At 39.0% G+C, this 16,182-nt stretch overlaps 1 protein-coding gene across 2 annotated transcripts in view; it reads right to left on the bottom strand.

Moving 5' to 3' along the window:
• Positions 1 to 6,151: 6,151 nt before the first annotated feature.
• The window catches only part of SOX30 (SRY-box 30), a 35,619-nt gene continuing 25,588 nt past the window's right edge, over positions 6,152 to 16,182 (bottom strand). The window contains exon 5 of one of the 2 annotated variants that reach the window (XM_003782001.2): positions 6,152 to 7,168. In XM_003782001.2, coding sequence (XP_003782049.1) covers positions 6,787 to 7,168 — 382 coding nt within the window. In that variant the 3' untranslated portion in view covers positions 6,152 to 6,786. The remainder of the gene's footprint in view (positions 7,169 to 16,182) is intronic. The other variant, XM_012807788.2, reaches the window with a different exon arrangement.

The following is a 16,182-nucleotide window of genomic DNA, read 5'->3' as shown; positions in this document are numbered from 1 at the left end:
ACTCCCCCAGGCACATCATTGTTAACTTCACTAAAGTTAATATGGAGGAGAAAATTCTGAAAGAAGTCAGACATAAGAAAACCATAACCTACAAGGGGAAGAATATTAGAATGACTGCAGATCTCTTTGCTGAAACCTTTCAAGCTAGAAGAGGGTGGTCATCAACTTTTAATCTCCTAAAACAAAATAACTTTCAACCCAGGATCCTATATCCAGCTAAACTGAGTTTCATCTATGATGGAGAAATTAAATACTTTAATGACATTCACATGTTGAAGAAATTTGCCATAACTAAACCAGCCCTCCAGAATTTTCTCAGATCTATCCTTCACAATGACCAGGGCAATCCTCCACCACAAAGTAAACTCACTCAGAAACTTTTGATCAAATTCCAACTTCCACAGTGGTGAAAGGATTAAAAATGTCCACTGGACTTTTGAAAAACTTGATACCCAAAATTTTACCAGGCTTATTAATATTCTCAATTAATGTGAATGGCTTAATTTGTCCTCTAAAAAGGCACAGGTTGGCTGACTGGATACAAAAACTCGGGCCAGATGTCTGCCGAATACAAGAATCTCATCTTACCTTAAAAGATAAATATACACCACACTGTACCCCAGAAGTGCATTAATGTACACAGTTAACATTCAATAAAAAAAAAGATAAATATAGACTCAGGGTGAAGGAATGGTCATCTATATTCTAGGCAAGTGGAAAGCAGGAAAAAGCAGGCATTGCGATTTTATTCACAGATACAATAGGCTTTAAACCAGGCATCCTCGAACTATAGCCTGCAGAGCACATGCAGCCTGCCTAGGACATTTATCTGGCTCACTGGGTGTTTTTGCCACCATTGCCTGTCCTGCTTAGCAGCCGACTTGTCCGGGGGCCAGCAGTCTAGCCCTCCAATGGTCTGAGGGACAGTGAACTGGCCCCCTGTTTAAAAAGTTTGAGGACCCCTGCTTTAAACCAACAAGAGTAAGGAAGGATAAGGATGGTCACTTCATATTTGTTAAGGGTAATACTCTTAGAAATGATCAAGGAATGCAGCAGCATCTCAAGTTACAAAATCAACCCTCATAGATCAGTAGCCTTTATATATACCAACAACAATCAAGCTGAAAAATCAGTCAAGGACTCTATTCTATTCACAGTAGTGTCAAAGAAGATGAAATATTTGGGATTTTACCTAACAAAGGACATGAAAGATCTCTATAAAGAGAACTATGAAACTCTAAGAAAAGAAATAGCTGAAAATGTTAACAAATGGAAAAACATACCATGCTCATGGCTGGGAAGAATCAACAATTATATAGCTCAAGAATATGGGAAAAGGGGAAAGGAAGGGGAGGGGAGGAGGTAGGGTGGGTGGAGGGAGGATAATTGGTGGGATGACACCTATGGTACTATCTTATAAGGGTACATGTGAAACTTACTAAATGTGGAATATAAATGTCTTAACACAATAACTAAGAAAATGCCATGAAGGCTATGTTAACCAGATTGATGAAAATATTTCAAATTGTATATAAAACCAGCACATTGTACCCTATGACTGAATTAATGTACACAGCTATGATTTAATTAAAAAAAAAAAAAAGTAAAGTCTATGTTATCTGATATGACAATGGCTACACCAGCTCTCTTTGATTTCCATTTGCATGAAAAAATGTTTTTAATCACCTCACCTTGAGTCTGAATGAGTCGTTGTGGATTTGACTCTTGGCTGATACTTGGCTTGTACTTTTTTATCCATTCAGCCAAACTATGTCTCTTGAGTGGGGGAGTTCAAGCCATTTAAATTTATTGCAAGAATTAATAAGTGGATTTCTGTTCATCTTATTGTGTACAACTTTACTGTTTTGTTTCACCTCTTGTGCCATGGTGGTATTTGGGCTCTGAACTTTAGCATTTGAAGGGTTTTATACTGTGGGTGCCTCTTGTGCTTTCTGCGTAACATGCAGCTCTGAGTACTTCCTGCAGGGAGGTCTTGTCTTGACAAATTCCTTTAGCATTTGTTTGTCTGAGAATGTCTTTTTTTTTGCCCACATATAAGAGATTTAGTTTTGTAAGATACAAAATTCTAGGTTGGCCATTATTTTGTTTGAGAAGGCAGAGAATGGGGCCCCAGTCCTTCTGACTTGTAAGGTCTCAGTAGAGAAGTCTGTAGCTAGTTAGGGTTTTCCTTCCTAGTAAGTTACCTGATGGCTTTGCTTTATGATTCTTAAGAGTTCCTCTTCCATGTTAATTTTGGCCAGCCTAATGATTATGCATTATGGTGATATTTTTTTCTTGGTTATGATTTTCCCATATTCTCATTTTAGTTGATTTCCATTGATATGCAGTTATTTTATTTTATAGATGTCTTTTACTCTGAGTTTTCATGTATCTGATAATCTTTCACTGATTTCTTCTCTTCAGGAGCAGTTTTTGTTTCTTATTTTTGGATTTTTTTTAAATTAGATAATGGCACACCCAGTTTAAACTCAGAGACAAAAGGTGGTGCTTGTGGGTGAGATTCAATAAGACCTTTTATTATTGAGTCAGTAAATGGTAAAAAGTACATGCAAATTCACCTGTCTGTATGTAGGTGGACCAAGGTGCAATGTTGTTTGTTTTTGGACCTGCTCTCCCTCAGAAGCCCTTGAAGGCTCCAGGTGGTGGGTGGGGCTCTGGAACTTGAGGTGAGTAATCATTTTATGGCGGGTGGAGGAACATGGCTGGGCAGGGCTGGATTGGGTTAAACTGTCCTTAAGCATCTCCAAAGGTGGCAATGTATCTGTTTCAGCAGGGATTAAAGGTTTGCTCCTAGCCTCTCAGTAATGTTGCCAGCAGTGGCCTCACCCAATCACAAATTTCCCCTTGTTTACCCCAAGCAATGCAACTGAGAACTGCAGGCCTGTCCTTGGGTCCCCAAAGGTCAATCCTTGACCTTGCCAGGGAGAAGTGCACTGGTCTGGAGTTGCCCACAGTTTGCCAAGGAGTTTTCATGTCCCTCAGTCCACTGCAGGACCCCTCAGAGGAAAGGCCTGAGTCTCCACTCTATGTGGAAGCTTCTGTAGGATAACTCAATTCTCTTTCTTGTCTGCAGGTTGGGGTGAGGAAAGGGAGAAAAAGAGCCTGGAAAAGCATTAGCTGGACTCTCTGTAGAAGCCTTGTTGTGGCAAATGCACCAATCCAGAGGAAAACCAGTTCTTGAGAACGCCCTGCTTAACTGTCTCTCAGCAATGATGGGCAGGCCAGAGGAGATGGAGGAAAAGGGTATGAATGGGAGAAAACTAGCATTTTGGTTGTGTTTGTTCCCCTCTCCAGAAGACAACAACCCAGGATGACCTGGCTCTGGGGTCACACAGATTCTCCAAGACCTACTGGCCCTCTGTGGCTCCCACAGTCTGGGTTAGAGTTGGGAAATGTGTGTGTGGGAATGAACAAGATGAAAACTGAGGGGTGGAAGCCCCCTGGGGAGGACAAAGATGCATCATGGTGGAGAAGCCATACAGGTGTTGCCACCTCAGCTCAGGTCTGTGGTGTGGTGAAGTGACCCCAAGGGCAACAGATGCCTGGTGCTTCATCCTCAAGAAGCTCTCAGTTCACTGGCATCAGCAGCAGCTTTTGGTCTTGTGAGGGTAGAAGAGGTCTCCAGCAGGTCAGTAGCCAGATGTATCAGGGAGAAATACACCACTCCACCTACTTGACTCCAAGCCTCTTAGGGGTTGATCTCTGCCAATGTCCTGCTCCTTCAGCTTCTGTTCTGCAATTTCTTCTTATGGAATCTCTCAGAGCTTTCTCTAATGTTTTTGGCAAATGAGTAGACAGGCCCAGTTCATCAATATTTTTAAGGGCAGAAGTGATTATCCTCTAAGTCTAGTGAGTCTCACAGCCTTTTCCAAAGGTTTCACAAGGCTCTTCCCACCTTCCAAATTTCCAAAAAGTGACTATTCTTATAACAAATGTCATTACCTTCAATTCATAGTAAGAAAAGAAGACAATGAGACCTATTAGAAAATACTTGTGGGCTGGGCACAGTGGCCCATGCCTGTAATCCTAGCACTCTGGGAGGCTGAGGTGGGTGGATTGCCTGAGCTCACAGGTTCAAGACCAGCCTGAACAAAAGTGAGACTCCATCTCTAAAAATGGGATTATGGTGGGTACCTGTAGTCCCAGCTACTTGGGACAAGACAAGAGAATCTCTTGAGTCCAAGAGTTTGAGGTTGCTGTGAGCTGTGATACCAGAGCACTCTACTGAGGGTGACAAGTGAGACTCTTGTCTTAAAAAAAAAAAGAAAATACTTGTGGCTTTGAACTTGGAGAATTTCACTTTGATGACTTGAAGAGGTAAGTGAATAAAGCCCTCCCAATGGGGCAGGGCTTTATTTAGTCCGTAGATATTTTATCATCAGTGGTTTGAAGAGTTATAAACGAGCAGATATCGGCATTTGTAGAGGGCATGCTTATCTGCAATGGGTAGTTTTCTAAATAAGAGATACCCATATTTCCCAGTTCAAATTGGCTGTGCTGTGGATTTGTCAAGAATCTGAACTCTTTTTTTTTTGAGTTTCACTTTGTCCCCCTGGGTAGAGTGTTGTGGCGTCATAGCTCATAGCAACATCAACCCCCTGGGCTCAAGTGATTCACTTGCCTCAGTCCTCCAAGTAGCTGGGACTATAGGTGCCCACTACAACACTAGCTATTTTTTTTTTCACTCTTGCTTAGGCTAGTCTTTTTTTCACTCTTGCTTAGGCCTCCCAGAGTGCTAGGGTTATAGGTGTGAGCCACTGCGCCCAGCCCTAAACTCTAGCTTCTTATGTCAGCACTGAGGAAGAGGAGGAAGAAGTTTTAGCCATTCAAAGAAAAGATTGGGGAAGGAATCAGAGGTGAAGGGAAACCCTGAAGATAGGTAGCTACAAATTGCTACACTATGCCCTATTATCATCCCACTGCTTTTAACACAGTGGTTCCCTCAACCAGTCTGTCTGTAAAAATAGAGCCTATGGAGGCTAGGCACGGTGGCTCATGCCTGTAATCTCAGCACTCTAGCAGGCCAAGGTGGGTAGATTGGCCTGAGCTAACAAGTTTGAGACCAACCTGAGCTAGAGGGAGACACTGTCTCTAAAAATAGCCAGGCATTGTGGCAGGCACCTGTAGTCCCAGCTACTTGGAAGGCTGAGGCAAGAGAATCACTTGAGCCCAAGAGTTTGAGGTTGCTGTGAGCTAAAAATGCCATGGCACTCTATGAAGGATGACCAAGTGAGACTCTGTCTGAAAAAAAAAAAAATATATGGCCCATGATCAAAACCCAGTTTAGTCACAAAGGTGCTATTTAAACAAGATGAGGTAAAATGGGTCAAATTTGTATAGATTCCTCTTTCATGTAAATGTGTGGACAACCAAATGTTTCTTTAGTTCAGATGTGAAGTGAAATAGTATTTGCTTACTATCACCAAGAAATTCAAGTTTTCTCTTTAACTACATCAAAATGGTACTGTGTATAAGAATAAAAAATAAAATATAAAATAGGAAAACAAAATTTTTATTGGGAGAGGAAATGGGAGAGGAAATGTTACTTACAGTAAGTAGAGGGATGAAGAAATGTTACAACATTAACAACCTTTAAGAAACAAATACAGGTTTAGTAAAGGAAGAAACTGGAAGCTGTAGAACAGATTTCCATACACAATTTCCACATAGTTTTAAATAGCAAGATCTCAATTTGCATAAATTATACAGATCATCAAGGGAAAAGTATACTGGAGTTTGTGGCTATTATCCACTATCAATTCACTTTGTTCCTTGTAGATCTGTCTTTTACCATGATCCAAACTAGCACTGGTGATGCTGATACTATTCTAAAAAGGTCTTCTTTCTCATAAGTGGGCACTTTCCAAGAGGTTACATCACAAGTAGGATTCTTCTGTTCATTGTGAATTAAATAAATTCCACATGGTCTTAAATAAACTCCCTGGTTTTAAGTTTCGTGTAAGCTAAAAGGATATGCACAATTCCAGAAGCTATTAGGTTAAAAAATATATATATATATGTCATATATATATATGCCTATATGCATATATATATGTAGTGGAAAACAATCTTCCATGAATAACATTCATTTTGCTTATTTCTATCTCCCAAACAGAAAACATTCAACAAGAACAATTTTATCTGTGTTTATTTAATTATAACAAAAATAGAACAAATGCATACCAAATGGGAAAAAATTCAAAAATGATGATAAAAATGTTTAGAAACAGAAATGACTATATTTATCTGAAGGAATTACCCAGGTGCCATTAAAACACATTTGCAACTTATAATTGGTTATTAGTGTGAACTAAATTTAGTCACTAAATGCTACCAAAATATTTTCAAAATGTTACATAAAAACTGACAACATCCGTATTATATAAACTCCAAAAATTCATTTAAGAAAAATAAATGTATCTTGAGATAAAATACAAATCACACTTATCCAGATATATACTCCCTTTCCCCTCACATACAATTGTGAGCCTTCAATATTTTGCATGTTCCAAGATAAAGTAATGATAACACATGTTGATGCAAATCTCGGCCATAAAAATAAACTACCTCATATCTCAAATATTCCTACAATGAAACATCAGGACTTTAATCAAAACTTTATGAAGACATAAATTGCATTTGGTTTTGACTGCTCAAATCATGGCTGAAAACTCTCAGCAAAGTATTCTAGGCTTTTTTCTCACACCAACTGACCCAGAATATATTTTAAGAAATGTTTATTTTCTGTGCATATTTGTTTTAAAATTATAAATTCCTGAGCACTTTTTCTTCTTCTTCCTCATCACTGTCAGTGACATTGACTTGCTGGATACTAGAGGGAGTTGATGTTGGGGCTGTGAAGACATTCTCCAGGGCTCCAATGTCCAGCTGAGGCATGGGGTTTAGGTATTCTTCCCCACTGTGGCCATGACTGTTATAGTAAGAGGTCCCATCCACGCTCTCACAACTCCGAGAGTCTTCGTTGTGTGTACGTTCATCTGGGTAGTCTCTAAAAGGATAGTCTCTATTTAAAGCTGAAAACATAGCCTCATGTTTTTGGTACCTGTCTTCATAATAACCAAGACATTCTGGCATTGAACTTGGAAAATTTCCATAGCCAAAGGGAGGCCGACTATAGGGGCATGTGCTGCATAGAAAGACACAAAAAAGGAATTAGATCACACCTTGTTCACATATTGCCTTGCATACAGACCAATTGAATAAGTTAACTGCATCCTCCTTGACGCCTGGAAAGTTCCCAAGATGCTTTTTGCAACCAGTTCATGTATTCATTTGCTGTTTTCCCACTGCCCATTTCCACCCAAAATAAAAAGCAAAAGATACTTGTGACTGAAATACTCACCAGCACTATTATTATCTGTTATTAGCCTTAAGGTTCTTACCTTTTGACAACCTTGATGAAGAAAAATTGCTTATCCTAGCCTTTCTCTCATGATTCCTCATACCATGTAAGGTTTTAGAAATGCATGTATGTGTTATGTTATGCTAAGAATTGACACTTAGTAAATAATGCAACACCTGTTCTTACTGGTATTTGAATGGGAGTTCATGGGGGAGAAAATGTATAAGTGGGTTGAAATCAAGAGTTTCTGAATATTGGGGCTTTGGATCAGAGGATAACAACTTAATTTTTTAACTGACATTCAATAATAAAGTAAATTAAATTAAAAACATTCTTACTATCAGAAAGATTTAGGACTGATATTAAAATGTGGTTTTAAAATTATTTTAAGGGTGCAGGATGAGTTAAAGAATTTTGCAGTTTTATAAACTGATAATAATATTTTTAAAAAGGCAAATCCAAAAAGTCTGCTATCTGCAGAGTGCAGTGGTTTGGGCCTATAATCCCAGCTACTTGGGTGGCTCAGGTAGGAAGATGACTTGAGCCTAGGAATTCAAGGCCAAATAGTGAGACCTTTTCTTTAAAAATAAAAGTAATGGCTGGGCATAGTGGCTCACACCATAGTCCTGCCACTCTGGGAGGCTGAGTCAGGTAGATTACATGAGTTCAGCAGTTGGAGACCAGCCTGAGCAAGAGCTAGACCTTGCTTCTACTAAAAACAGAAATACTAGCTGACGTTGTGGTGGGCACCTGTAGTCCCAATTACGTGGGAGGCTGAGAACAAGAGGATTGCTTGAGCCCAAGAGTTTGAGGTTGCTGTGAGCTATAATGCAATGACACTCTACCCTGGGTGACAGAGTTAGACTTTGTCTTTAAATAAATAAATAAATTAATTAAATAAAATAAAAATAAAGCAGAGTATGGTAGTTCATGCCTATACTTCTAGCCTTCTGGGAGTCAGAGACAGGAGGCTTGCTTGAGCCTAGGATTTGAGACCAGCATGAGCAAAAGGAAGACCATGTCTCTACTAAAAATAAGAAAAACAATTAGCCAGGTGCTGTGGCAGGCATCTACAGTCCCAGCTACTTGGGAGGCTGAGGCAGGAGGATTGCTTGAACCCAGGAGTTTGATGTTGCTGTGAGCTAGGCTGACAGCACAGCACTCTAGCCTAGGCAACAGAATGAAATTCTCAAAAACATTAAATAAATAAAATAATAATAATATTACAACTTAAAAAAAACCCTAAACCTCAAAAATACTGCTACTGAAATCTATTTACCAAATTTTAAAAAAAGTATTATTCTTCCTTTCAAAGGCCCCAGAGTTTGAGATTGTGTGAGCTATGATGCCAGGACACTCTACTATTCAGGGCAACAGAGTGAGACTCTGTCTCAAAAAAAACAAAAAAACAAAGGCACAGAGGTATGGTAAAGTCCAACCAGGAGTTCCCTAGGCTCATGGACTCCATCTAGTGACAGATAACATAAACATAATGACCACACTCACCAACAACTCACCAACAACTTGGCATCTTTCATTTCATTTCATGCCCTTCCCCCACTTTTTTTAGAGATAGATCTCACTGTGTAGCCCAGGCTCGTCTTAAATTTCTGGGCTCAAGTGATCTTCTCTCCTCAATTTCCCAAAATGCTGGCATTACAGGCATGAGCCACCCACCATGCCAGGCCTAAGGCTTTTTAAATTTAATACATTTGTCCTGAGTATGCTGTGTTTTCAGATACCATGACTTTGCTAATACAGCTTCTCCACCTTCATGTCTCTTCATCCACTGAATTCAGCACATACTTCAAAGGAGATATCAAATTTACCCTCTCCACAAAGTTCACTTCAGCTAGAAAGAATTCACATAGGAGCTATCATTTTCAAGGGTGAAATACCATGCAAGGCTTGGTAGAGAATTTTTTTTTAAAAAGATACCAAATCTAGGCACATACTAGACATGTACTAAATTCTATAATACCAGCATCAGTGTGACTTTATTGTATGATAAAGACAAGTTAGTGTTAATGTTTAGAGAACAAAAAGATTAAGATGAAAGTAATCCTAAAAGGTTATGTGGTTGAAAATGAGTAACTATAAATGCATTAAGGTGTAGTGGGAAAGGCATCAATTAGAATAATCAGAACAATAATTTAAGCCAACATGAAATAAGCACTTACTATATTTTCTAGGTATCAGCTACAGAGTGTATCTGGTACCGTGTTTCCCCCAAAATAAGACACTGTCTTTTATTTATTTTTTCTCAAGAAGACTTATTTTCTCAAGAAGGCTTATTTTCAGGGGATGTCTTCTCCACGCCAAAATGCATGATGTGGCTATGCAGATATGCTGGATAGCCACGCCTAGCACTAGGTCTTATTATTGGGGTAGGGCTTATACTTAACAAATGCATAGAAATCCTGCTAGGGCTCATTTTTTGGGAAGGTCTTATTTTCAGGGAAACACAGTATCTCAATTATTCCTCAGAACAACCCTATGAGATAGATAATATAAATGTTAATCTGTCCACTTTACAGGTGAGGCAACAGAGTCTTGAAGAGGTTAAGTAACTTGTTCAAAGTGATATAATAGTAAGTGGTAGAAAATAATCAGGCGATCTGACTCTAGAACTTCTCCTGACTTCTGTGCCGCACTACTTGGCACTAGTTCTACTGTACCACATACAAACCTGGTAAACTGAAATAATTCTGATCCTTGGATCCTTCTTATATAAAATAAGGACAATATTGCTTGTTCTGCCAACCTGTAAGGTCTATCAAGAGGGACAGCGAGGATGTGTGTAAGTACTTTGGAAACTGGAAACACTATTTCAATGTGATATTGGTAAACTGTACAAGAAGTTATTGAAATTTGCAGCTTGAGGATTTGTACGTGATTCTTTTTGATTTTTATTTCCTTATTGGTATTTTCTATGATGAGAAAATTGGTGAGACATTGCTCCTAATTTCCTTTATTCTTTTTGTTGTGCTTTTTGAAATAGCATCTTGTGCTGCTGTTGAGAAGAAATATAGATTTATACTGTCCTTTATGATTACACATTTATTTTTACTGGTGCTCTTTCTTTGAATGCCAATTACCATTAGCCTAAATAACTTCCTTTAATATTTCTTATAATGCAGTGCTAGCCACAAATCCTTTCAGTTTTTGATAATCTGAGAATGTCTTTGTTTTGCCTTCATTTTTAAAATATAGTTTCAGTGGATATAAGATGATTCTTGGTGGATGGGTTCTTTCAGCATTTTGTATATGTATTCTAGTTTCCATCATTTCAGATGAGAAGGCACTTGTTAATTTTATTGGGATTCCACTGCATATAATGATTCCTTTTTCTCTTGTTGCTTTATTTACCTTTTTAACATTTTACTATGATGTGTCTATGTACACATCTCTTTGTACTGGGAATTCACTGAACTTCTTGTATGAGCAGATTTATGTCTTTCAACAAATTTGGGGATTTTCCAGCTATTATTTCTTCGAATTTTTTTTATGGTCCTTTCTCTCTCTTCTCTGGTACTCATTTTATGCACACATTGGTGGGCTTAATGGTGGCTCTGTTTTGAAATGGTTCTGAGGCTCTATTTAATTATTTTCTTCATTCTTTTTTCTCTCTGTTCCTCGGATTGCATAAAACCTATTATATATATCTTCAAGCTTACTGAAATTTTCTTCTAATAATTGAATTCTACTGTTGAGCCCCTCTAGTGAATTTTTCATTTTGGTTATTCAGTTCAACTTCAGAATTTCTATTTGGTTCTTTTTATATATATTTTTATTTTATTAATATTCTCTATACAATGAAACATTCATCATCAGAATTTCCTTTACTTCTTTAAGCATGATTTCCTTTAGCTGTTTGACAATATTTTAAAAAGCTTTGAAATCTCTGTCAAATACAATATCTGGGCTCTCTCATAAGCAGTATCTGTTGCCCTCCCTTTTTTTTTTTCTGTGTATGAATCATACTTCCCTGTTTCTTTGCTTGTCTCATAATTTTTTGTTGAAAACCAAACTTTTTGGGTAATATATTGTGACAAATATGGATGATTCCCTCTCTCCCTCTCTAAGGCTTGCCTTTGTTGTTGTTCTCTTACTTCTTTGGTGACTAGGATAGACTGTTTCTATTTTTGTGTGTGTCTGTGTGAGAGAAAGTCTCACTCTGTTGCCCTGGGTAGAATACTGTGGCATTATGTTAGCTCACAGAAACCTCAAATTCTTGGGCTCAAGTGATCCTCTTGCATCAGCCTCCTGAGTAGCTGGTACTACAGGTGCCTGCCATAATACCTGGCTGATTTTTCTATTTTTAATAGAGACAGGGTTTGGCTCTGGCTCTGGCTCAGGCTTGTCTTCAACTCCTCAAAGATTCCTCCTGCCTTGGCCTCCCAAAGTGTAATACATGAGCCACCTTCCTGGCCCATAACAGACTTTTTTTTTTTTTTCACTCTGTCACTTTCAGTAGAGTGTCATGCCATCATAGCTCACAGCAACCTCAAACTCTTGGCCTCAAGTGATCTTCTTGCCTCAGCCTCCCACGTAGCTGGGAATACAGGCCTCCACTGCAATACCTGGCTATTTTTAGAGATGGGGTCTTGCTCTTGCTCAGGCTGGTCTTGAACTCTACCTACCTCAGCTCAGAGGCTAGGAGTACATGTGTGAGACACCATGCCAGGCCAGGATAGACTAAGTATCACTCTTTAGAGGGCACAGATATGGACATTAACATAGTCTTCATGGGATGACACTGGTTTTAGTAGGACTCTTTTTGACTTCTTTTTTACCTGATCTTTCTGGTAGGCCATCTCCATGATTTAGCATCATACCAAACTGTTAGGCTCCACTAATTCCTAGGTAATTGCTTTACTGCCTTCCACAGTGCCCTGGGGCACAAACTATTTTGCAGCCTGATCCAATTAAATTCAGGCAAGGCTGGGGTTTTTTTCTGACCACAAGAGGCTCTTCTTGGTTGTTTCCCTAGTTTCTCTGGTGAACTAGCTGGCCTATGGTTAGCATGTTGCTCCTAATTAAGAGGAGCCACAGGACTCCTTTAATTTGCTTACCACCAAAATCTCTATTGTTTTCAAGAGAGCCTTTAGGTTTGAAATTCCCCACTTTCTGTTTCAAATAAAGTCAAGTTCATTTGGGAAGAACTCTTTCCTCAGCAAAACCTCTAGCCTTCTCAGACTGTCTCTCTCTGCAAAGAATGTCTGTCCTACAAGTAATCTTGGGCAAAGGTGACAGGAGTCTCAAAAATCTCTCCCTGTCATTTCTGAAGTTATTATCCTATGAGGAGGGGTCAGGTAGAAAAAAAATCCTCCAACCTCTTAGTCATATTCACCATCAACTTAATCTCTTAAACTTAAGGGGATGAGAAGTGCTGGCCCTCCCTATGAGATACTATTAATACACTCCTTGATTAGAAGCTAAGGCAGTGTTTTTCAACCTTTTTTATTTCACAGCACACTTGAACCTATAGTTAAACTTCTGTAGCACACTTAAATTATGTTGATCAAAAAAAGTTAAAACAAAGAATATACTTATGGTACTTTGAATTTCTTTTGAAAATAATTTAATCATTTTTTTTGTTGTTGTTGTTACAGTCTTACTTTATTGCCCTCAGTAGTGTGCTGTGGCATCACAGCTCACAGCAACCTCTAACTCCTGGGCTTAGGCGATTCTCTTGCCTCAGCCTCCCAAGTAGCTGGGACTACAGGTGCCCACCACAATGCCCTGCTATTTTTTTGTTGCAGTTTGGCCTGGGTCAGGTTTGAACCTGCCACCCTTGGTATATGGGGCCAGTGCCCTACTCACAGCCACAGGCACCACCCTAATTAATGATTTTTAAAAAATCTCTGTGGCACACCTAAAATCCTCTCATAGCTTACCAGGACACACTGGTTGAAAATCACTAAGTTAAGGGGAGAGAGCCCTATCTTCTTAGCCACACCTCTCAGCATGGGGCTTCTATCAATCTGCACAAAGGGGTGGGGGTGGGTGGGTTCAGGGTGAAGTGTATAATGGCTCAAGTGTCAAAGGTTCTTGTTTTGAATTATTCTTAAGTTTTAGGAGGTTCTCCTGCATAAATGTTTCTTCATTAAGTATATGCTAATTTTGAGAGACTTTAAGTGATTGGTTTTATAAAATAGTTTTCATCCCTTATACTTGTTTGCTAGAGAGTGGATCCATTGAGCTCCTTATGCTGCCATCCAGGAAATGGAACTTCCTCTCACTTATCTTTTTAAACATTTGACTCTATTATATTCATAAAGTTTTGTTCTGGGATACAGTTACTTGGAAACATTTGGATCCTTTTAGGTCTTGCTGTTAAGATTTTTAGATGAGAACACAGCAACATTATTTTATCCAGGGCTATCTAAAGAAAGACCCTATTGAAGACTCAATACCCCATGAAACAGTTTCCAAATGAGTTGGTGGGACTACTCCAGGCACTGTGTGAGTGCTGGGTACTGTTTTCTCTAACCTGTCCAAGTAGTTATTTCACTAGAATTGGGTAGTTTCCTCAAAAATAAGCAATAATCAGTACTTCAAGAGACTCTACACAGATACCTGGAGTTCCTTCTGTGTGTAGCTGTCTTCTATTACTCTATCCTGAGACATCTATCAAATTTGATGTCCCTGGACTTTAATCTCTGTCTCCGAGATTTTGTCAGAATATGGCTGCATTTCTCCTCCCTGCACAGTGGTTTCTAGGCCAGTAAACTGAGAAACTGTAGGGATCACCTCATTAGCTTCCCATCTCTTGGGAATCTCTGTTCTTCATTACCTGATGCCCTATGTCCTGAAAATAATATTTTCATATATATGGTCTAGGTTTTTGATTGTTTTGGATGAGAGGTGAGTCTAGTCACTATTACCTCCTTTGGGTTGGAAAAGAAGTCCTCTTTAATTATTTGAAATATTGATTTTTAGTGTCTTCCTGATATTCGATTACATCCAATTCTTGAGATGTTAATCCTCATTGGTAGAATCTACAGACCTTGTTCTTAAAGAATCCTTTCCTTGTGTTCTGCAATTTTTTAAAGCTTTAATGATCATTTCCTTTTCCCCCAACTTTGGATATCTAAGTGGCCGCTTGGATGGTGCAAATGTTCCTCTAGACCATGTACCAATGTAATTCAAGTTGCATGTTAATTTCTCAGCTTAGAAATGTCTGCATCAAGTGGATAGGGTGATTTAATATTTTGAACCAGTGTGTAATGCACCTTGGAGTTTTGATTCCTAATGGAAATCATATAGAGCCCTGAGTAACAAGTTTCTCTTTGTGTTTTATGTGGGTCAGTAACAAAAGTTTTCTAGCTCTAGGTTCTGGCTGTATGGACAAGTTTTAGTTTCACTCTCCACCTTGAACACAGTTAAAACCTAAGGAAATTTTACCCCAAAATATGACTACTTAACATAAAGAATATTTTGAATTAAAGGCCATTCACAATCAGAAAGCATTAGGAAGGGTTTTCTATCTGCATAAAACCAGACCGACCTGATCAGGAGATCAAAGGGAACAAATGACTTCCTTTCCTCATCCTGAATGCTAGGAGACCTGGCCCAAACATTTAAAGCACAATACCTGTCTCTCATGTTAATTTATGAGTCAATCTATTTACTGCACCCATACTCCACATTCTCTCCCCTCCCTTCAAAAAGACATCTGTAATGGTATCTGACTATCATTGAGGCATTGGATAATCATTCTTGTGGTTCTCTCCATGGGCATGGTATTTGGAAATAATCCTTTCTCTTATTAATCAGCTGTAATTGTGAGATCTTTCAGCAAACCAACCAAGGGAAAAGTGGAGAATTTCACCATGATCCTTACAGTTAGAGAATTTGGCAGGATCTTAAAGCCACAATGAGATGCATTGTGGCTCTCCTAAAAGCTGCAGCAGGAAGATTGGAACTCTGTTCCGCCAGCATGTGGTAAGATACTTTACTTACCAGTTTGACTCCCTCTCTGTGGGCTCTGGTTGAACAGATGGTAAAAGATCATTGTCCTTTCCAAAGTTAAGATTAGTGAGAGAAACGTTTTTGTTGGTGACTAGTCTTATAAGTGACTCTGGTATTGGTATATTTTTTGGTTCTTTGTGGGACGTGAATATTCATATTGTTTGATTCCATCTCCCCTCAGAAATAGCTTTTATTTCTGTTGTTGTTATTGCTTGTTCTTGTTTTGTCGCTTGTGTTTCAGCGTCATTTGTCTAAATAGGGTTACCATAGGGCTGAACTCAGGCCTAGCTCCTCACAGGCCCAGCGTTCAAACTGGCTTGACATACTACCCAGTTATATGCTTCTGACTAGTCCAGTTATCTTTTAAGACAAACTTTATTTTAGGTCTCTGAAACAAAAACTGTATGATGTTTCCCTCTCATCCTTTTTTATGTCTCTGAGCTTGACTTGTGACTGAGTGGGAATTCTCTCCTCTGTCTCTGCTACCCAGGGGGTGTGTTTTGTCAGGAACATGTCAGGGGGCCAGAATGGAAAGAATGGGAATGTGAGACCTGTTCAGATTCTAAGCAGCACAGTGTGCACTGAATGTGTCAAACTCTGAGAAGTGAGTTTTTGTCATTGTCTATTCTATCATAAGTCTATTTCTGAGAGCGAATTTTTGGGAATCTTGGAAATGGGCTTTTCTATGAAGAGGCATTGAGCCTTCTTTGAACTCTCTCAATATTAACTCTGGAAAATTATCACCTGGTTCGGTGCCTGTGGCTCAAGTGGCTAAAGCACCAGCCACATACACCTAAGGTGGCAGGTTTGAATCCAGCCCA

The sequence above is a fragment of the Otolemur garnettii genome, unplaced genomic scaffold, assembly GCF_000181295.1.
Source record: "Otolemur garnettii isolate 467f Iridium unplaced genomic scaffold, OtoGar3 scaffold00003, whole genome shotgun sequence".
NCBI lineage: Eukaryota > Metazoa > Chordata > Mammalia > Primates > Galagidae > Otolemur > Otolemur garnettii.
This window is presented reverse-complemented; position numbering and strand designations above follow the sequence as displayed.